This window comes from Syngnathus acus, chromosome 16, assembly GCF_901709675.1.
Source record: "Syngnathus acus chromosome 16, fSynAcu1.2, whole genome shotgun sequence".
Lineage (NCBI taxonomy): Eukaryota > Metazoa > Chordata > Actinopteri > Syngnathiformes > Syngnathidae > Syngnathus > Syngnathus acus.
The window spans coordinates 11,998,982-12,019,964 of NC_051101.1; the positions used below are offsets into that span (position 1 = coordinate 11,998,982).

General features: G+C 48.3%; 3 protein-coding genes and 1 long non-coding RNA gene across 7 annotated transcripts; 3 read left to right on the forward strand and 1 right to left on the reverse strand.

Moving 5' to 3' along the window:
- Positions 1 to 337: 337 nt before the first annotated feature.
- fam189b (family with sequence similarity 189 member B) lies at positions 338 to 6,201 on the forward strand. 2 transcript variants are annotated; one of them, XM_037274306.1, is made up of 14 exons: positions 338 to 1,401; positions 1,570 to 1,626; positions 2,147 to 2,254; positions 2,381 to 2,497; positions 2,557 to 2,664; positions 2,733 to 2,893; positions 2,953 to 3,052; positions 3,132 to 3,204; positions 3,297 to 3,591; positions 3,729 to 4,021; positions 4,155 to 4,193; positions 4,291 to 4,466; positions 4,606 to 4,752; positions 4,826 to 6,201. In XM_037274306.1, the coding sequence occupies exons 1-14, from the start codon at positions 1,168 to 1,170 to the stop codon at positions 5,060 to 5,062; spliced, it is 2,145 nt and encodes a 714-aa protein (XP_037130201.1). In that variant the 5' UTR covers positions 338 to 1,167; the 3' UTR covers positions 5,063 to 6,201. The 2 variants fall into 2 exon arrangements, with proteins under 2 accessions (XP_037130201.1, XP_037130203.1); XM_037274308.1 differs by having other exon boundaries at positions 3,153 to 3,204.
- Positions 1,829 to 3,416, reverse strand: LOC119136328. The gene is made up of 2 exons (XR_005100700.1): positions 3,284 to 3,416; positions 1,829 to 2,661 (listed from the first exon to the last, which is right to left on the reverse strand). It is a non-coding gene; the product is annotated as an uncharacterized LOC119136328 (long non-coding RNA).
- A 320-nt stretch (positions 6,202 to 6,521) lies between the features above and the next one.
- On the forward strand, positions 6,522 to 9,272 carry fdps (farnesyl diphosphate synthase (farnesyl pyrophosphate synthetase, dimethylallyltranstransferase, geranyltranstransferase)). Of its 2 annotated transcripts, XM_037274517.1 has the most exons (10): positions 6,522 to 6,675; positions 7,085 to 7,237; positions 7,322 to 7,462; positions 7,642 to 7,722; positions 7,812 to 7,934; positions 8,108 to 8,196; positions 8,320 to 8,392; positions 8,464 to 8,541; positions 8,603 to 8,737; positions 8,804 to 9,272. In XM_037274517.1, the coding sequence occupies exons 1-10, from the start codon at positions 6,673 to 6,675 to the stop codon at positions 9,002 to 9,004; spliced, it is 1,077 nt and encodes a 358-aa protein (XP_037130412.1). In that variant the 5' UTR covers positions 6,522 to 6,672; the 3' UTR covers positions 9,005 to 9,272. The 2 variants fall into 2 exon arrangements, with proteins under 2 accessions (XP_037130412.1, XP_037130411.1); XM_037274516.1 differs by lacking the exon at positions 6,522 to 6,675 and having other exon boundaries at positions 6,772 to 7,237.
- A 318-nt stretch (positions 9,273 to 9,590) lies between these two features.
- rusc1 (RUN and SH3 domain containing 1) lies at positions 9,591 to 20,784 on the forward strand. Of its 2 annotated transcripts, XM_037274172.1 has the most exons (12): positions 9,591 to 9,734; positions 10,772 to 13,908; positions 15,220 to 15,975; positions 16,524 to 16,646; positions 16,722 to 16,798; positions 16,913 to 17,087; positions 17,187 to 17,292; positions 17,368 to 17,414; positions 17,505 to 17,950; positions 18,023 to 18,273; positions 18,353 to 18,514; positions 18,787 to 20,784. In XM_037274172.1, exons 2-12 carry the CDS (start codon positions 10,890 to 10,892, stop codon positions 18,953 to 18,955), a joined length of 5,331 nt encoding a protein of 1,776 aa, XP_037130067.1. In that variant the 5' UTR covers positions 9,591 to 9,734; positions 10,772 to 10,889; the 3' UTR covers positions 18,956 to 20,784. The 2 variants fall into 2 exon arrangements, with proteins under 2 accessions (XP_037130067.1, XP_037130068.1); XM_037274173.1 differs by lacking the exon at positions 15,220 to 15,975.
- The last annotated feature ends 199 nt before the right edge of the window (positions 20,785 to 20,983 follow it).

The window sequence follows — 20,983 nt, forward strand, 5'->3', positions numbered from 1 at the left end:
CAGAAGAAAGGAGTCCTCACTTTGATTGGTTAGTGGAAAAAAAAAGTGGATCTTGGCTAGACGTCTGTTTATTCTTGCTTGTGAATGAGGCCCACTGGGAGGGAGCCGAGTAGTTCACATTGCGGACTTTCAGGCACTTTATGATCAATTCCAATTTTCCATTTTGTTTTGTTATGCATATGCTGCAGCCGGTTGCTAGGCAACCATGGTTGTGCTCCTTCCTTCCTGGCTGCTTTCCTTCCTTCTTTCCTATCTTCCCTCCTTCCTGGCTGTTTCCCTTCCTTCTTTCCTATCTTCCCTCCTTCCTCCCTCCCTCGCTCGCACCCTCCCTTCCCAGCATCAGCACCCACCTCCTCTGCCGCATCTCACGCAGACTTTACGTGCCTTGTCATCACGCACTGGGGCAGGTTCGGGCTTGCATATGGCACGATGCCGGAGGCGGATCCACGCTGGAAAACACACAGAGGCGTTTTAAAACACGGACTTAAAATGGTGATTTGAAATGCGGCGTGTTGTTAAATATGTAGCTTGTGAGCAAGGGGGGAGGGCGCAGTGAGCTAACGTCCGGGACACTTAACACGCAAATGGACGTGATGCCCGCGTGACCGCGGGGAGGAAAGAGGCGGCACACCAGGCGGACTTGTCACCGTTCGATCCCCGTGAGCTGGCGCATCCTTTTTGGTGCATTTTCCAAATCGATGGAATGTGGTTGCTGTTGATATAGGTGAGAGAAATTCATCTTTTCCCCATCTCGGTGGTCCAGATAGAAGGTCGGATGATGCTCGTTCGGGAGGAGCACAACGCACACGCACACAGCCGAGCGGCCCGCAAGCTGAGAGAGATGCGCGTCTTTCCATCTTTGGGGGATGTTTGACAACGCGCTACCTGCTGATGCTTGCCGCAATGCCACTGGCGAGAGTGGAAGCAGAGGAAAGAAGGGGAAAAAAAAAAAAATCAGCGAACACAACCGTCGATATGAGCCATGCAGAGGAGTCTAATTGCAGGAGGGGGTGCTGCTGCGAGCTGTATTGACTTCTACGGCCATGGCTGAAACAGTCAAATGAGCTGGCTGTCCATTCTCAACTTTCTGCTGACCAGGCTCACAATGTTCAGCCACCCTTGAACTTTTCTTAAAGAACTACACATTCCTTCCATCACATCTCCAACATGCCCTCACCGTCAGACTCCAGCAGCGTGGCATCGGCCTCGGGCTCCCGGGGTTGGTCGGACAGCCGGCGTGGTATTTCAGGTCGAGGCCCCGGGGGGGCCAAGTTGCTCCTCTATCTGGGCCTGTGCCACCTGGGCCTGGGCGCCATGGTCCTGGCCTTCTCCTTCACCAGCATGGCCTTCACCTCGTCTGCTCGCGTGAGGCAGTCTTGTCCCTTCTGGGCTGGATTTTTTGTAAGTAGGGCAACTCACAGAAATGGTAGCACATCTGGGCTAACTATCACTAGTTTGAATGCAATAGATTCAATTTTAACCCCAGTTATAGAAGGGTGTGCACACTTATGCAACTCCACTTTTCGCTGTACTTCACCCCCTTCATAGAGCGCATGTTTGTCTTTGTAGGTGGTGGCATCTGGGATAGTTGGCATTATCTCATGGAGGAGACCTTTGACGCTGGTGGTATGTCCATTTTTTCCTTTTCCCAAACTTTTTTACCGGGGATTGGCCCTCTTACTCCAATGAGTAACAGGTATCGAAAATGGATGGAGGTTTTACGACAAATATATGGTAGCTGGGGGAGACAGACGGGATGTGGTTTGACGTGGCCGAGAAATAACCAACAAGGCACTTAGTCTTTTCAAAAGATGTCATGCAACTGCACTTTTTTTTTTTTAATAGACACCATAAACAGCAATTGAACGTGACAGTCCGCACGAGGGGTCTTGTATTATTAATCGATCTGGCAACCCCTCGCAGATGGATCCTCTTGTAGTTGTGAATTATTGATACATTCCTGTGAAATATGGCTTACATATTTGCAAAGTTACTCCAGGATGGAAATGTGTTTGTCCCTGGAGGAATACTGATGGAGAGATGGAAATTGTAACGATACTCTCAGTTTGGTCCAATTTGATATTATGGCGATAAAAAGAAAAGAGAGAATAAAAATCTGTGGTGGTGTGTCCCCGTCCCTCCGCAGGTTTCTCTTTTCATGCTGCTGTCTGCAGTGTGCGTGATCCTCAGTCTGGCCGGCTCCATGCTCTCCTGCCAGAACGCGCAGATGGTCAAGTCCATGCTCACCTGCCAGGTGTAAACACAGCGAGCGCGAAAATGCCCTTCGGAACAGATGGAATATTCCAGGATTAGATTTTTGTGTTTGGTCAGATAGCAGCATCGGAAAGACTGACTTCACTTTTTTTTCTTTTTTGTGTAGGTGGAGAGCGGCCGTTGTGTGTGTTGCGCGCCTAGTGAAATCTGCTCCAGCAAAGAGGATGGAACCCTCGTCCTCAACCGTAATTCCGACTGCCACTCGGTTAGACACCAACTGAAGGTAAAGCCTCTTGATCCTTCTCGTTTTCAGGTCAAATGATGTTCCGTATTGTTCTACAGGACTTGTTATTCAGCGCGTGTGGTCTGAGCATTCTGTCCACCATCATCTGCACTTTGTCCACGGTCACCTGCAGCATCCATATTTTCTCCTTGGACCTTGTGCACCTGGTAAGCGCACACATAAATCTTGCATCATGAAGGTTTTTGTTGATGACGTGCTTCTCACCCTGACCTAGCTGGCGCCGCACCGTTCTCGTTCCGTCAACCCGGAATGCACCACGCCTCAGGACGCCTTCCTGACCAACATCATGGACTTTGAAGAGTTTGTCCCGCCCATTCCGCCGCCCCCTTACTATCCTCCCGAGTATACTTGCAGCTCGGAGACAGACGCACAGAGGTAAGATTTGGATCTTCTCACGTTAGCGAGACGTAAATAATCCCAATTGTGTTGTGTAGTATCACCTACAATGGCTCCATGGAGAGTCCCATTCCGCTCTACCCGACTGACTGTCCTCCTCCTTATGAGGCTGTAATGGGACAAAGAGCTGCCAGCCAGGTGAGCAGGATTGTGGACTTTTTTTTTTTTTTTTTTTGAAGTGGAACTCTGCTGATGTTTCTGGTGATATTGTGTTAAGGCAACAATGTTCGACCAACAGGCCGCTGAGCTGTCTGGTGAGCGAGCAACGTCCACAGCGTTCAGTGGAGAAGGTGAGCAAAGTCTTACATATGATTGTAGACTCATCTAATTTTGCAATTTAATAATAAAAATGGCATAATTTTCCCTTACTTCATGTATTTAGTCTCCATGGACAGTGGGTCTCTGCTCATGTCAGAGATCGTGGACATCCCAGATGATTCGTCCCCGTCCGAAGACTCCTGTCTGTTGGAGGTGGGGATGAGGGTTCAAGGCGGCAGGGCCAGCAGGACAGCCAGCGAGGTGAGCGACGGGCCGGACGTCGGATCGATCAGCTTCCGCGGTCCTCGATCGCAGACGCCCGAGAGTCCTCTGGCTGGAGGACCCAGAGCCAGACGTTTTCTCAGAGGAGAGAGGTCCAACTCGTGTTCTTCACCCAGCACTGCGACCCCCACGTACAGGTGGGTGGATGCCGGTCATTTGGAATAATATCCAGTCCCAGAGCACCCTGGTTCTGTTCGACTAAAATCATCAAAGAATTATTGAATGTTTTTAAAGTCTCAGGTGTTACTCGCCGTGTTCTTGTTCACTCCTCCAGGTCTCCAGTGTTGCGGCGCCAGGCGTTGCTAGCTCGAAGCTGCTCCCAGCTGGGGTCCATGGAGGGTTCCGACTCACAACAGAAATCCCCCATACCGGACATCCGCGTTCGCCCGTCCACTCCTTTACACCAAGCGGTTGGCCATGACGCCGGCGAGCAGAGCGGTGGACAGCGCCAGCCTCTGTACCTGCGACGACGGGCCGGGAGGAATAACGGCAGAAATGACAACGGAGGCGTCCTACGCATCATGAGGTCACGCAGTGAGCCGGGCCTCAGCTCCTCTTCGGGTGCAGGTAATTAGGGCAGGGCGCTTCTAATGTCATCAAAATTACTTTTATATCCCAAGAGTTATTGTCAAACGTCCTTGGTTCTTTGAAAGGTGCTAGATGACTGGTTAAAAATATCTTTTTGTCCTTTCTCCTCCAGACTTTAGCTTTGGGTGCAGCAAAGCTTCTCCAGACATAGGTAATATTTTCGAAACTTTATAAAGATGGAAGAATATGGCGCGTCCATTCCAAATGAGTTGATAAAGAAGGTAAAAAAATGATTATTTTCTCCAAAGGTCCATCCAATGAGGCGTTGCTTCTGCCCCGTACAGCTTTGCCGCCAGCTACGGCTTTACCAAGAAAAGACGGCATCCAACCTACAGATCCGGGGGTGCAAGTTCCCCCCAAAGCTCCACCGGTGTCGCCCTTGCGTTTACCCAGAGAATACCACCGCTCACTTGGTGACCTCAAGGTTTGTTTGAAAAGGTTCTCATATATGTCCGACTTCCCGACCTTGGGAAAAACTAATTTGGTTGTGTGAATACAAGATGTGTGTGTGACGATCATTGGGACGTTAACTTTTTTTTTTAACAATCTGTCTCCCCCGCAAGGTGACTCGAGTTCTGGTGGCTCGCTTCCTACAGCGTTCCAAACGCAACCTGGCGCCCTCCTCCGAGCATGCTGGAAGCATGGGGCAAGTACCTAAAAGAAGAGCAGGTGCTGAGGGCACTGCTACCAACCATCTGTCTTTGGAACAAGTATGTCCAATCCATTATTCCCTCAAATAGTACGTCCTTGCTTATATAATAAAACAAAAAAATCATCACGCAGGTTTGGCGGGCGCCTTGGAGTACCAATCGAGGACAACCCAATCAACAACGTACTCACCATCACTCACACAGCGATAGCCGCCACAACCGTAGCCACGGCGCCCGCGCCCCGGAGGGCATCCACTTGCGCAGCTGCGGGGATCTGAACTCCTCGTCGTCCCTCTCCGTACGCCGATTAGTGTCTCCTCACCTACAACGTGGCTCGTCGGGAGCGCTTTACTCGGAATCGGCCCTGTGAAGACAAGAAAGTTCAAAGATGATCAAATAGTCGTTTGAAGATCCATCAACTCCGAAAGTCTTATGGCCTTATTCAGAAAGGTGCTGTACATCACTCTGAATACCAGACGAGACGCTCTTTCCATTCGGCTGCGGCCTTCCCCAGTGGAAAAATACTGGCGACTGACATTCAACATAACGGATTACAATATGCTAAAGACCCTTTTGTACATTATCGTTCGACATAAGGGGTTGGCAGGGTAAACAGTGATTTAAAAAATAATATTTTGTCTTCCATGTAAAAAGAAAATGAAAAAAGACTTGACCATGCATATTTAGCTGAGTGTGATTTTATTTTGGGCAATTCTACCCGCCCTCCGCCACCAATGTATTTGCCAGCATCCATAATATGAATGCTTGTATTCTCTATGGCTGGCCCCTTGGAAACACGGTGTGGCGTTCGTGCATGTTTTGCGACCCCCACAAACATCAGACACAGTAAATATATCTTGTGAAATGTTTTCATTTGCATGGGTTGACACTTTCCCACCCCCTTGTCCACACAAAACGTACAGGAAGTGTTCAAAGTGTGTCTAATATAAAGTGTTGCAAACAAAATATGCATACGCAGCACACCCCGTTTGGTGTGCAATATGTCCTTGTGCACCAAGCATATCTGATTGTGGCTTTTTCGGGCGGATCCTGTAAGATAAAGATGTGTTAGATGCACTGAGACTCAGATGAAATGAGGCTCTTGTAATAAATGTACATATTTACAAGGACACTAGGGCTCAGACCGATGGCATCAGACTGATTTTTTTTTTCCTGCAAAATGTACCGAAGTGAAAATGATGGTATCAGCAATGGTGCATTTTGTATCCACACATAAGAAACATATTTTCAAAATGTACATGTACTGGCTACACACATACAAGCACTCTCCACGAGGCGTGTTTCTACCTCCTCCTGTCTTGCATTATTATTGCATTATGTCTTGCATTATTTATTTCAAGAAATGCTGTATGGCAGGCTTTGCAATACAATCTTAAAACCTGAATAAATTGTATGTATATATGACACCTATTTATTGGTTCTACATGTAAACTGCGGTTGGTGAATTTGTGTCTTTAAATATGGCGAGGTATTAAGTGAAGAAAAATATTCGACGTTGCAGAATCATAAAAAAAAACAAGATATTTAACGCGTGTATTACTTTCTTTCTTCATGCTTTAGTGTTTTTTTTTTTTACTTCTATTGGTCTCTAAGTAAAAATAATAAAGGGTCGCCCATTGGTTCACAGTATCCCCACTCCACTTGAAACCCCTCCCACTTTTGAATTCCATTGGCCAGTCTGTGAAAAAGCCTATCCTGGTTCGATACAAGTGGCCAATGAGAACGCAGAGTGTCAAATCGAGTCTTCTTAATCTCCGCCCATAACTCCAAGGCGCAAGGAGTGATGGGAAATTTAGTTTTGCAGCTTTCTAATAAAACAGGCGTTATCTCAATGGGAACTACAATCTGCACATCCTGGTTTCAAGAGACATTCACGGTCCTCGGTTTGATTTCAATTCGAAAATCCATCGGGGCGTAACTTTGCGTTGATACAGTTTAGGAGACGACGACAACACAAGTATGGTACGTAAAGAACGTGTGTAATGTATAAAAGTTTTTTTCTTTATTAACGATGAACACCGGTCGCTTGCTGATCGGCAGTTTAAAGGTAAACGATTCCAGTTAACGTCAGCCAACGCTACTTGTTAAGACAAGAGAAGCTGCTAGCTAATAATAGCAATTCAGTTTAATCCTTGCTCTTGTTGTTCACCTTAAGCTCACTAACTTCACGCAGCGCACCACTTGCTCGCGTTAAAATAAGTAATGTCAAAGGCCTAGTTTTGCAAGTCATTGGAAAGGAAGGACACTCGGACCGTTTTTTGGGATGAGACACCTTTTCCGATTGCCCGTCCCGAAAATGGTTCGCATCATGCGGCCAGTCGGGACGTCGCTTAAAGTACAACATCGGGTATCACTGCTGTCGTCTCTCCAGGGAGACAACATCTGCAATGGGTCCCATAGCAAGAAGGCTCTACTCTCGGACCCGGGGCTGTTCGAAGCCCAGTTCGAAGAGCTAGTACGGGAGCTGACGGAGCAGGACCTCACCGACCCTGTACTGCTCGATGCCATGAACCGGCTCAGAGAGGTGACTTGACGGCTACAGTCTCACTGACGATGCCACGTCTAGTGAGTAAGAATACTAATATGTATGGTTGTGTTGGTGGTTTAGGTTTTGCTCTATAATGCCCCGGGAGGCAAAAGGAATCGCGGCCTGTCTGTGATTGGCTCCTTGCGCGAGCTCCTCCCACCGAGTCGGCTCACGCAGGACGACGTGCAGCGCGCTCTGGTGGTCGGATGGTGTATTGAATTGGTAAGTTGGTGGCCCAAATCTCGAAGTCATCGATGAGCAAAACTTTTGTGTGGCTCCCCAAAACTCCCTGGTGCTCATAAGACCGTAAAAATGTTTTTAACCACATTAATCTGATAATTTTTGTGGCACCTGATGTGTCACACTGCCTTAACACCTTTTCGCTCTGCGGGTGTTTTTAGCTTCAAGCCTTCTTCCTTGTCGCCGATGACATTATGGATGCGTCTGTGACCCGCAGAGGACAGCCCTGCTGGTACAAGAAGGTGAAGCTTGATCCATTTGGAAAAACATTTTTTATTGGAGAGTATCCTCCATTTTATTGTATGACTCCTGTTTTTAATTATTTCTGAAGGACGGCATTGGTTTGGATGCCATCAACGATTCCTTCCTCTTGGAGGGCTCCATTTACAGACTTCTCCGCAGGCACTGCAGAAACCAGCCCTACTATGTCCACCTGCTAGAGCTATTCAATGAGGTACTACTTTATTTCAAGGTTGTATTTTTGTAATGTACTAAATTCAAGGGTAGCACGGCAGGCTAGTGGTTAGCACAAATGCCTCGCGAGTCAAAAGCTCCTGGGTTTAAACTCTTGTTTGTATGTTGTAGGTGCTCTATAAGTAAAGTTGTGATCGCTTTTTATTATTGCAGACCTCCTTCCAGACAGAACTGGGCCAAGCTCTGGACCTCATGACAGCGCCCCCTGGTCACATTGACCTCAACAGATTCACCATCGAGAGGCAAGTAGACGACAGAGGGAATAAAATCCCTCCGCCACTATTCCCTGAAATAATCCAATTTCACTTAATTGGTCTGAATTAAAATTTCACCTTGTCATGATAAATGTTGTGAAACACTTTCAGGTATAAAGCTATTGTGAAATATAAGACTGCCTTCTACTCCTTCTACCTCCCGGTGGCAGCAGCGATGTACATGGTGAGCAAGGCAGTCATTGAGCCCCCAGTTAATAGAACTCTTCCTGAAACATCTCTATCGCATTTTTATAGGCTGGAATCAATGATGAAGAGGAGCATAAAAATGCCAAACTAATTTTACTGGAGATGGGTGAATTTTTCCAAATACAAGTGAGTAATTATTGGATTTTTTTTTTTTGGGACAGAGACAAACAATGTGCTTGTGTTGCAGGACGACTACCTGGACTGTTATGGAGACCCCGCTGTGACAGGAAAGGTCGGCACGGATATCCAAGATAACAAGTGCAGTTGGCTTGTCGTCAGGGCGATGGAGGTCATGACCCCTGAACAGAGAACAGAGTTAGAGGTGGGTTTCAGTTCAGCAATCTCCCTGACTCGATTGGCTAAAAGTGGCATTCGTTGTGTCCCTCAGGCGTGTTACGGGCGGCATGACGACGCCAGCGTGGGAAAGGTCAAAGCGTTGTACGACGCCCTGCAGATGCCGAGCCTCTACCGCAAGTACGAAGACGAGAGCTACCAGCGCTTGCAGAAACTCATCGCTTGTCACGCTCAGAACCTTCCTCATGCCGTGTTCCTCAATTTTGCCAAGAAGATCTACAAGAGGAACAAGTGAATGGGACAATGATAAACCATAGTGGCAGTGGTTTAAATGAACGATTTCGCTTCTAATCATTGTAGCATCGCCAAGTCATTCTCTTCTGGATAGTTAAAAATTCATCTGTGATTTGAAGATGCATGAATTTTGCGATACAATGTATAACGAGAGCTGCACTTTGAGGCAGACCAGCTGTCTATATTTTTATATCTGCTGCTGTAAGTATAGCCTGCCCAGGACTTGGCGTTTATTGCCTTTAATAAATATCAAATGTACAGATATATTATTATGGTGTTTTTTTGTTTTTTTTAACGTGTCCCAAAATGAACTCTCATCCACCATTTTTTTATTTGGATCACCTATCCAAGCTTGACTTTTATCTATAGACTCAAACTGTCAAGTCGCTGCAATTCAGTTCCATTAAAAGCCAGCAGGGGGTTAAGTTCGAAAGTAATTATCTCCAACAGAACGAGATGAATGAGATGTTATGACAAGCCAAGAGGTGGGGTCAGCGTCTGGCAAGGTTGGTACTGCTTGGTGCTAGTGCCGAGTCGACGGACCGCTACGCCCTTGCGGGAGTCACGTGACACACCGGGGAGAGCAGTACCGACCACGTGACCGAGCGCCCTCCCTTTTCCCCTCGCATCATCTTTCGGTCGTATCGGTCCGCGGTGGCTCGCCAGGAGACTGATGCTCTTCACGTCCGGGAAAAGACGAAACGCCCGAGATGGACGCCTTCTGCTTTGACGTGAGTCGTCATTTAAATCGTTTTTATTCTGTATACAAGTGCATGTGAAATAACAGGACGGTCGCTTGAATCCTCACTGTAACACAGCTACCGATTTAAAACGATCGCTTGACATCATTTTTAGGTCAGAATACAAATGCAGTAGGGGTTATTTGAGAGTGTAGTGGGAATATGTGCCCAAAACAAGCGGATGGGCCTTCATAGTAGGGCGATGCGGATGGTACCCCCACCTCCCACCGCCCCTTCCTCCCTCCTCTTCCTCCTCCCAGTCTCCATCATGTCTATAGGATCAATAAATGCAGGCTCAATACCGTACACGTAAGCAGAGTCAAATTACATGTCCTATTTTCCAAGGAGCTTGATTTTTTTTTTTTTTCTCGTCTCGACGTGGCCAATCAAGAATGAGGCGAGTGTGATTTACATTGCAGTGACGTGAAAGGGCACAGTGCAGCAATGAGCAATAGGCTTCCTCTCATGCAGCCTCACTCCTGCTGCCTGATTATTTCATGCTCCACTTAAATCAGCTCTTCCCTAGCTTTAAGGGATGCTTTTGTTTCCTTTCAAAAAAAAAAAAAAATCATATTCATTATGAGCTGGTGAGGGTGGATGCACAGATGGAGGCAGGCAACAACAGCAGTGAGCAGGCTGAACAGATGATGATGGTGGTGGCAATATAAGTAAAAGTGTATAAATTGGATTATAGTTGAAATTAACTTTTTATAACATTAATTACGGTAACATTTTAACTCAATTGATCAATCAATGATGATTCAAATGGCCCATGAGTGATGAGGACTCTAGAAAATATATTTTTTAATTTGCAGCGGTCATTTTACGTGACTAAAATAATTGAACTAGGTCTCATTTCTTTTTTAAAATTACATGGATCAAAAATTCTTGCAGGCTGTATATGACTCAAGCTGAAAAGTTGCCCACCTCTGCTACAGACGATTGCTTTAATTTAAAAAATGATGCAAAAAATAAGTCATATATTGCTCATCATGAATATTCACTATGTGTTTCCTTTGATGTTTCAGGGATTAGGAAGTCATTCCAACATGTGATCGTCACGCCGCGGCAAAATTTGGCTTGGCCCAGCGTTTGTTACGATAAAACCAAAATATCTTATTCCAAAAAAAAAATCCAATTATCAGAATGCAATCCTCCGCTCAGCCCGGCAAGCCGCGGCGTTTTGACGTCAGCAGGCGGACCACGACCTACATGGGACCAAAGTCTCGCGGTGCTCAGAAGGAGGATAAAAACATGAACACCGTCACCTCGTCCTCCCCCAGGCGGGTCACGAAAGCTCCCGTCGTTGCCCCCAGGACCAGGCCGACGGCGCCGCCGCCTCGGGTTCCGCTTAGCCAAAGCAGGTTTGGTGCAAAACAAAGCTCCGTCTCCTTTAAATCCGCAAAACCCAAACCCAAAAGTGTTCGCACGGGGGCGGCAGCGAACAAAATGTCGCCTCCTCTTCCTCCGGCTCCTTCCGTTCTCCCTCTCGACCCAAACTGCAACGAGCCCAGCCTGCCTTGCTTGTGCTGCGACGGCCGCTCGCCGCAGGACAGCAACAGTATGTTCAACCATAACCACAACAACAACAACACCGTTTCTCTCCGGCACCAACTGCAGCTTCCCCCGCCGCTGCCGCTCGTGGTACCCCAGAGGAAAAATGAGGAACGGTCCCCCTCTGGAGAGAAACCGCAGCCTCCTCCCCAACCTGAAGAAGAAGCCGCTCTGGATGACAAGAAAGACGTCAAATCCGAGGAAGAGGACGACGAAAGCAGCAGCGGAGACATCGATATCGACGACGAGGATGACGGCGACCGCGACGATGAGGACGACGACGACACCCTGGTGCCCTCGTGCTGCGACTGCCCTCCCTCCCTGCTGGAGTTCTCGCTCTCCTCCTCCACCTCTTCTTCGTCCACTTCCATTAGCTCCTGCTCCGATCTGGAGTCCGACTGTGCCGATCAATACGCTCCTGAACAGCAAGATCTGGTATCGGCGTCAATCAAAGAGTCTTCTCCGCAATGCCAGGCGCCAGCACGTTCGCTCCCTTCCTTACCAATCAGTCGCTGTCCCCTAACCTCTCACACGCCCGTTTCATCCCCAGATGAAGGTTACCCCTCAGCTCTGGACACGCCTTCTCCAGACTACTTGGGTGTTAAAGATGATCCCCAAGTCACCAAGTTGGGTTTGCTGGACTTTCTGGAATCGGTGGGCGAGTTTGGGAAAATGGAGCGTTTCAGTCAGGTGATCCAGGTGGCCCGTTGGGATTTGGAGGGCGAGCAGAATTGGGATGTCTTGAGAGATCGCTTGGACCACTTGGATCGCTTGGAGAAGGTCAACAGGGAAATCAAACTGGCCTACGTTGCCAGACTCCATGAGAAGGGGTTTGATCTGGGGGATCTGGAGGAGCAGAACCTCTCTGACGTCATGGATGAAATGGGCAACGTCGACATGGGGTGGAAGCTCTACAAAAGCGGCGGAGGGTTCATGGGAGAATCTCAGGAGTTCTCAGACGCCGGCGTGGACTTGACGGCTCCGTCGGACAGCGACGATCCTCCCGCTCCGGACTCCCTCACCCCCTCCCCCGCGGAGCCGCCTCCTCGACCCCCGAAACCTCCGGCCCGTCACGCCAGCGTCAACTCCGACCTCCACACCTACATCAACATCAGCCGGGAGACCACCTCCATGGCCGTGTCCACCTCGCCCACCTTGTCCACCTTCTCGCCCAACTCTTCCTCTCCCACGTTCAGCACCTTTCGCTGCGAGAAACCTTTGCCCCCGTCCCCGCCGTCCATCCCTCCCCTCCCTGCCTCCAAACCTGTGCAGTACCTGACTCTTTACACCGCCTCCTCTCCATCCATCCCCACCCCGACCCCTCCTATTCCTCCACCTCGGAGGAGACACCTGGCCAGGAAGGAGGCCCAACGCCTCGCCGCCCTACAAACAGAACAGGAAAAGACGCCGCTGTCTCTCCCGCCTCCGACCACACGCCCGCCGCCTTTGCCTCCTCCCCCGGCTATATCCTCCTCCCTGCCCCCTCCAGGTATCCCCCCACCACCGCCGCCGGCGCTGCCTCCTCCTCCTTCCTTCCATGCTCTGGATGTGGAGATCCGCAAGTTGCTGATGCTCGCGGGGTTGACCCAGGCTGAGCTCCTCAAACTGAGCCCAGAATTGGGTGACTGCGTCGGGGTGTTAGAGGAGGAAGATGTGGGGATTTGTTTAGCCGAAGAGTTCAGGGACTGTGATCCCGAAATGGTGGAAAAAGACAAATGGAGTAGCAGAGGGAAGTCAGCTGGGGACGGAAGGGCAGACATTCCCAGGGTGGGGAAGTCAGTGGAGGGCAAAGGGGTCCAGAGAACCACCTCGTTCTCCGAGATGGCTCGAAGGCGGAAGAAAAGCAGCATTTTGATGTCAGACACTTACTACAGCACCACTTTAAGTCACACGCAGGACACAAAAGCAAAAAACATGAGCTTTGAGTCCCGCAATTATCCAGGTGAGGCGCTCGATTCACCTCCCCCTCCTCCTCCACCTCGACCTTTACCACCAGTCCCACCAAGCGTGCCGCCCCTTAGGGTCAGCACACTCCTGGCTAACTCGGCACAGCCCGAGCGCTTCGATTGGCTGATCGCGTTCACACCCGAGTCCGACATTCCGCTGCAACCCACTCAACTAAGAAAATTTCCTGTCGAATCGGCAAAGAAGAACTCCCCGGTTCCAAAGGTCACCAGCTTCAAAGAGTTGCGTTACCGCAACAAAAGCAGCGCCCCTACGACTAAAGTGATCACCGACCCGGACCCCGATCCCTCGGTCATCACCCCAGACCCCGACATACTCTATAACCTGAAGTGGAGACGGGAGAAGGAGGGCAGCGGAGGCAGTCAGTGGGAGTACACCTCTCAGGCCCAGGCCCTGTTCATGCAACCGCCCCCGGCGCTCACCTCCATGGCGGCCCTGAAGGAGATGCTGCAGAGGGTGGACGAGGAAAGCGCGAGAGGTGACAAGCTCGGCTGTTCGCTCAGCGACAGCAGCCTGTGGACAACCGGCAGAGAGTGGGAGCGCCAAGATGTGACGGTGAGGAAGGCGGACAAGGAGAGGCGGGAAGAAGAGGCGGAGGTGAGAGGCCAAGCCGACGGAGGGAGGACACTTGAGTCAAGAAGCATTGGTGAGAGGCCATTCTTATTTTCCAATCTTATATGTGACAAATGCACTCACAGTGCCATATAATTTAATGTAACAGTTATGGACACAATGGAGAGAACACGAGTGGCAAGATGGAGGATGAGCATGAGTCACACAACGCTTACAGATAATGAGAGGACAAACTGGGAGGGATGACTGTGTGCGTGTGAGTGCGTGTGTGTCTATGTGAAAGGGAGATGGATACTGGGGGTAATATGAGGAGAAGGTTGGAAAGTCTCCAGCAAGCGTTATCAGAGTGTGATGTCATCATTGCCTCATTCAATTATTTATTGCCTCTCCTTGGTAAGCAAGGGAGAAGGTGGACAGTCCTCTGGTGAGCTCACCAGGGTTTTTTGTAACCTCCCTTTTAAATATAAATCTGTGTTATCTCGTTTGCTGTCTTTTAGTTTAGTTTGAATCCATCACTTTTGGTGGACCGCTTCCAGCGTACCCTGTCTCCCACTCTGGGATCGGGTTACTTATCTCATAAAGTGCTGCAGGAGAAACTATAAAGCTCGTCGAGATAAAACATGATTTAATTCGTTTCAGTCCAATTATTCTAACGTTTACAGAAATGATATGCAAAATTCGCGAGTCATTTAACTTGAGAATGTAATGATTAAGGCTAATTTGCAGAATGGTCCGTTTAATGTGACGTTTTAAGTGTGTACACCTTTAAGATTTGTACGGGGCGGGGCTTAGAAGCTCAACCAATTACTGACAACCTTCTTCCAAAACAGGAAGTGCTGCGTGTTTACTTCCAACCTGAGTCGAAACGTGATATCTGTTGATCATCTTGTTCTTACTTTTAGTCTCAGTAGTTATTGAGTGGAATTTAACGATCGAATCAAGGTAGTTTTCACTCGATTGAGCGGTGTACTATTAAGACGGAATAGGCTCGAGGTCATTGCTATCTAACATCTGACCCAGCGTGTGCGTTTGGGGCATGTAGGAAATCTAAATGCCCGTCCTTCCACAGGGAGAAAGAGCAGGTAACATTAATGAAACATGGTTTCACTTTTATTTTTGTGTCATCTCTTGTCGTGTCCTGCCAGCTAGAATCCAATAGTACTGCTTTTCATGAATCACTCAAAGTGTTGAAATGATCTTTTACTTCATGTATGTCTTTTTGACTGTGATACACTCCTGTGTGCATTTTTCTCTCAACAGACACTAACATTCTCTGCATCTCTCTCCTTCCTGTTTACCATTTTGTTTTACCTCTTTTCCCATTCTTATGTCTCCATTGTTTGTCCACGCTGCTCCTGCATTACTCTGCTTATGCCTCCCGCAGTTTCCTCTCCCCCACTGTCCCTTACCCAGCCCCCCCAGCCTTACTTCCTCCACGCTGCCCCTACTTCCCATCCAGAGGGCCACATTCATATAAATTCCAGACCGCACGCCCACGTCGGCCGAGAGTCCTCAGACACGCTCGGAGACCCGAAGTGGGCTCATGCTGACGCTGTGTTTCGCAACCAATCCAGGGCTGATTTTGTTTCTCCCAACCGTGGGAAGGAATTAAAGCAAAATACAGCAAAGCAATTTCCCAATGGTTGCAGAATTGATGACACGCCGGGCTCTCGCTGTAATTTGGACTCTCTCTACTGCGGCGACAAGCCGAGCATTGCAGACATCCGTACAGCGGATGTTCCTGAATGCACCACCCCGTATAAAAACATCGACGTCATGATGACGCATTCACGTGGCCCACAAAAACCAGCAGACCGTAACGCTAACAACACCAGGATGTCCAAAGAGCTGCCCCCTCTGCCCACCTATTACCTGCACCGCTCCAAGCTTTGCCCACTGCACGGGGGCTCTCCTCCTCGCCTCTCCCCCATCGGAGCCCTCTCGCCTCCTCAGCGCCCGGGACCGCTCCCTCCCGGCGCGGTGGGCTCCGGCCTCAACTCTCCTCTTTTCCCCCGCTCGCACACTCTTCCTACCCTTGCCGCCCCCATCTACTACCCGCACCTGTATCCCACAATACCCCTCTGTGCTCCCCCTCTGCCCCCAAAACTCTACCAGGGTTCCCGACAGCCACGCGTGGCCAGTAAGCTCTTTCTTTCTCTTCTTCCTCTCTCTACTGTATTGTCGTTACTCCCCACTGTCATGATTGGAATCGTAAATCAATGTTAAAGAATATCATGCTGCGTGTTCTTTTTAAAGCTGCCAAAAATAAGCTTGCTTGGGGTGACATCTGCTTCTGTCACATTGGGCTCTTGTCACTGCCTGTCCGTCTGTCCGTCCTTGTGTGGCTGGTTTGTTATTTTAGACTCTTGAGTTGTGTCTTCAAGCGAACACAGGCAAGACAATCTTTGTTTTCCGACGTTCACGGATTGTTTTGTATCCGTTTTACGTAGACTAATATGGACGAAGAACCATAAAATGGCCCAATCGCTGCCGTATGCTAGGCTATGACTCACTCCTCCTTCAAATCATCTGCTTTGTCCTGCCTCATCACCGATGTCACCTATTAACATTTTTTTAGTTAAGCTATATCTCTCCGCCATGGCTTCTCTTGCGCTTGTTAATATCAGTTTTTATTCCTCTAAGTCATCCCTCTTTTTTATTTATTTGTTTTACTGCTTCCGCTGCCAGCTGTTCGCAGTGTGTCGTTCGCCGGAGCAGTGCAGAGAGGCGACGCGTCCTGGATGGGCGAAGAAATGCCGCATCCAATGAGAGGACAGCGGCTCTCCTCTCTGCACCTGCTGGAAAAGAGAGGTATTGCAGCTGCACTTTTTTTTTAATGCGTTTTGTCTCTTTGCTTTAACCGCGCAACTGTTATTTTTCCTCCAGCTCTCGTCAGTGCGGTCAGCGTGGCGGTCGAAGCCGTCTTGGCCCAGTTCAGTTCTTCTCGCACGGTGGTTCAAAAGGTTAGTCACTTTGCCGTGTTGACTCTTCAGTGACAGACATTTTGCCAACGATGCACTGGATTTGCCGTATCTCGCCTGCTTCCTCATATTGTCACCCTCCCTTCCAATCTTTAGGCCTTATCAGGAGACAGCACCGTAAATCCATCTCTGGGCCGTCTGGTGCTGCAGTGCCTCTGCCCCGCCCTCCACGGCCTGCTGACGGACGGTCTAAAGCCCCACCAGAGTGACCTGATTGCAGGCAGGAGGCCAAATTCGGCCTGGAGCTTGGTTTTGGCTTCAACACGGCCAGGTGCGAGAATGTATTACTGAAATTGTCAAATCTATTGATTTGATTCAGAGCTGTGCTGAATGGACTCCAAATTTTATCTGCATTCTTGCAATCACTCAGGTCCTAAAACAAAAGCGCTGTTCAACTTACAAGTTCGAGTTGGCGAATTGCCGCAGCTAAAACAGAGCAAACAGCGCTTCAATGCGTTTGTTCTGGGATTACTCAAGTAAGTGCTGCTTGTTCACGAGAAGAAATTATTTCTTTGATCGGGGTCTATAGATCCACCTCTCTTTCGTTCTAGTTCGAAGCAGCTCGATTTCTGGGTGTCTCACCTTCACTCTAGCAGTGGTGAGTACCCTCAGATTTTTTTTGTCATTTAAATGGCCTTTCAGCGCAGTCATCATCAACATCATCATCATCTGTTTTATTGATCCGCAGATGTCTTGGACACAAACTACCGACCGTCCTCCTTCATGCGGTTGTCGCTGAGCGTCTGCCAGCCCTTGTTCGACGAGCTGCTCCTCGTGCTGCAGCCTCTCAGCCTGCTCACCTTCAATCTCGACCTGCTCTTCCAGCACCACCACCTGGAGCCCCACAGTCCCGCACCACAGGCGTGCAGTCCCCCCACTCAGAATGCGGGACTCTCAACAAAGGCGATCCGATCCGAAATTAGAGGTGGGAGATATATGGAAAGCCTCTCAGAGGTCGACTTTACAGGAACCGGACATCAGGTAGAGGATGAGGATAAAGGTAGTCCTAATACAGGGTGGTCCTTTAATCTGGATCACACAAGTCCACAGCTGCGGTGGGTTCAGGACAAGAGGATTGGCGAACTACCTCCTCCAAACATGGAGGAGGAAAGTCTCGCTCAGCAGGCCGGACAGGTGCTTACAACCTATTGAAGTTCAAGTCAAGTCTGGCTATTCGGACCTGACGTTTGTCTTTCCAAATCACAGGCGATCCAGCAAGGGTGGGGCGCAGTGATGCGGTGGGGAGGCCGACTGAGCCAGAACCTGGCCGAGCTCAACCCGGCCACAGGGAAGACTGATGAGGTGAAGACCAGTCTGCCAAATGGTCAGGCCCAGACACAAAGCGACTTTGCTCCAGTTAGCCCTGTCGCGCAGATGCCATGGAGTCTGGGTCGCCTCTTTGGCTCTACCTCTTCTAAAAGCCCAGATAGCCCATTGGGTCACGCAACACCAAGCAGGTGAGACCCTTTAAGTGTTTTGGGTTCGGATTTCACCGATGAGATCACCACATTTTTATCTGCGCGTGTAACCATCTAGGCGGCCCTCACAGTGGTTGGCTCCCGGTGTCACAGCGCTGACTCGATTAGTGAGCAGCACTTCTGCCCCGGTTTTAAGGAAGACCCCGGAACCGGTGGAAGATAGTCACACTGTGCCGGAAAGAGCGTCTAACACTCCAGAGACGACAGACAAACCACACAGGTACTTTTGTACGCCAGCTCGACATGAAACTTTTTCCATAAATTCCAAATCTAAACCCTGGAAGCATTTCACTGTTGCAGTACAGCACATTTTTTACTTTGGAAAATGTTGCAATATTTTTGATTGACTCTACAAATGAAAATGCTCAGCCTAATGTTTTATCTTTCATTTCATAGCCTCCTATGAAATTTAATCGCCACTTACGGGGATGATGTCATTGCTCGTATTTGTTTGACTTACACTGGGCCTCTTGGCTGTGGGCCGCTCCTCAGGTCTGTCCGAACGCTGTGCGACCACGCCGCCGGGGCGGGCGCCGAACTCAGCTTTCGCAAGGGGGAGGAGCTTGTCGTCTTGGGGGGCGTGGACCAAGACTGGATCCGCTGTCGCCAGGGAGACAGAGAAGGGCTGGTACCTATTGGCTACACCTCGCTCATCATGTGACACCGCAACAGCTGGACTCTGTGAATTAATGACAGAAAAACAAAACAGTCAAATTATGTATCAGAATCCATCGAGTATGGTGGAGCAAATGGAATCAATTCATGATCTTTAAATGATATATCCCATTAAATGCCCATCCTGCCCAGCGGGTCGATCAGATCAGCGACCGCCAACTGGTCGACACGCGTGACGGCGGCCGCTTTGGGATTATTGTCCCAGAACCTCCTATTGCATACGTGATCATGTCGTGAACTGTAGCTGTGTGTAGGTGTGTGTTTTATTGCCCTTTCAGCCCTAAACTCACCTTTTGCCACCTGGTTCATATGTGTTTGACATTTTACTGCTGTATAAATATACATAAATATATATATATAAAAAAACAAATATATAGGTATATATATATATATATAAAGTGAGATTGATATTGCATTAAACACAGAGTAAAAAAACGCACGCGGATCCATTCTCGAGTGGTCGTCACACATACGTGTTTGAAATCCAATAACCTTCCTTCCCGCGTGCTTCACGTGTCGTCTCCAAAATCAAATGCATTTGCCGCTTTTCCTCAAATAGTGGCCTCCTTTTTTTCTAGCTAGTGCAATAAATGCTGCCAAGATAGCTACAAATTCTATTCTCCGAGACCAATCAGTTAAATAAAGGTTGTCACTGTCAAACAAATGCCGAGTCGGCAGGCTGCTATTTGAGGAAATACAATAGCATTCTATGATTACCCACTTATTAAGGCTAACTAATTTCCTACTGGTTCAACCCGGCATGGGCTCATTAATCTTCGCTCATGTTTGAACACCGAAGTGAATGCAGCAAGCAAACCCTCTCATGTATATGGCGGTGATGATAATGATAATAATAATAATGTCTGCCGGTTTGTTGGCTTTTGCATCCACCTTGAACCCGCAAACCTGCCATGTTTAAGCTTCTCTCGTCATCGATGTTAGCTACAGTGGTAGTAGAAAGTGGTCATGTTGTGGCAGTGATAGGTTCATACACAGTAGGCTACTTTGCGTTGCTGTCATCTATTTTAGTGATTCTTCTCATTTTTAGAATTGACAAGACAAGACATTGTATTGTACAACGTACAGTAGAGTTGTTTCATTTGCTAGAAAGTTTGGTTGCACTGTTTGTATTCTGAGCAGGGAAGGAGTCATTCTCTTTTTTTCATGTTCAAAAAAAAAAGAGTGAATGAGGCGAAGTTTAAATGTTTACCAAATGACGTCATGATTATTATTTTTCTCTTATTGATCAAATCAGCTATCAGGGAACGCTTTTGTTATCGTGTCAATGGCCGTGTAGCATTACTGTCACCATGGCAACAGTAGCATTACGTTAGGCTGGTGCTCATAATTCAAGACTCAAGTTGGTGCCATTAAATAGACGAGTTAACAAGAACCAATCCGTCTGGCTAGAACATCAATTGACACGTTTTTAATTATTTTTGCATTACCCCCAATGTGAGGGTAACGACTGCCATGCATTTGTTTGCACGCCTTTTATTTATTGGATGGACTATTTATTGCTCTTTCGGAGTTGAATCGCTGGGTTCTGAAATATGTGAGAGTACGTGTTCATGTCAGGGAAAGCACATACTACACTTTCACTTGTGTTGAAGTGTGCGCGCAAGCGGGGGTGTAACATGGGTAGTAGTTAGTAGCTTCCTTCTCCTCCTCCTTCCCCTCTGGTGTCATGTAGCCCGTAGACATACCCTGTGCGCCCTATTATTGATTACGGCATAAAGTGTCCCTGTCACTGTCTACTTCCTGCATGTGCTCGTTTGTAAATACACCAAATAAAACCAACCAGTATGAACCAAATTTGTTTGTATTTTTTTTTAAAGGAGTTTTACGTTTAAAAATGTTGACAGCATAAATGTATAATATCTTGGCTCAAGGTAAGCGACGGAACTACTTAATTGTTTATCCTCTTTACCACACCGTGGTCAGTTTGATACTTTTCAGACTACGAAAAATTAGTTTTAAAGTGGATTTTTCTACCATGGGCTTAAACGGGGAC

Bases quoted from the DNA above. Each gene is read 5' to 3' on its own strand.
- fam189b (XM_037274306.1), top strand. From the start codon at position 1,168: ATGCCCTCACCGTCAGACTCCAGCAGCGTGGCATCGGCCTCGGGCTCC. The intron at 4,022-4,154 runs GTAATTAGGGCA...TTTCTCCTCCAG, and splicing joins CAGCTCCTCTTCGGGTGCAG to ACTTTAGCTTTGGGTGCAGC. The intron at 4,194-4,290 runs GTAATATTTTCG...TTTTCTCCAAAG, and splicing joins CAAAGCTTCTCCAGACATAG to GTCCATCCAATGAGGCGTTG.
- fdps (XM_037274516.1), top strand. From the start codon at position 6,977: ATGAGACACCTTTTCCGATTGCCCGTCCCGAAAATGGTTCGCATCATG. The intron at 7,238-7,321 runs GTGACTTGACGG...TTGGTGGTTTAG, and splicing joins CCATGAACCGGCTCAGAGAG to GTTTTGCTCTATAATGCCCC. The intron at 7,463-7,641 runs GTAAGTTGGTGG...GGGTGTTTTTAG, and splicing joins TCGGATGGTGTATTGAATTG to CTTCAAGCCTTCTTCCTTGT.
- rusc1 (XM_037274172.1), top strand. From the start codon at position 10,890: ATGCAATCCTCCGCTCAGCCCGGCAAGCCGCGGCGTTTTGACGTCAGC. The intron at 17,415-17,504 runs GTGAGTACCCTC...ATTGATCCGCAG, and splicing joins TCACCTTCACTCTAGCAGTG to ATGTCTTGGACACAAACTAC. The intron at 18,274-18,352 runs GTGAGACCCTTT...GTAACCATCTAG, and splicing joins GGTCACGCAACACCAAGCAG to GCGGCCCTCACAGTGGTTGG.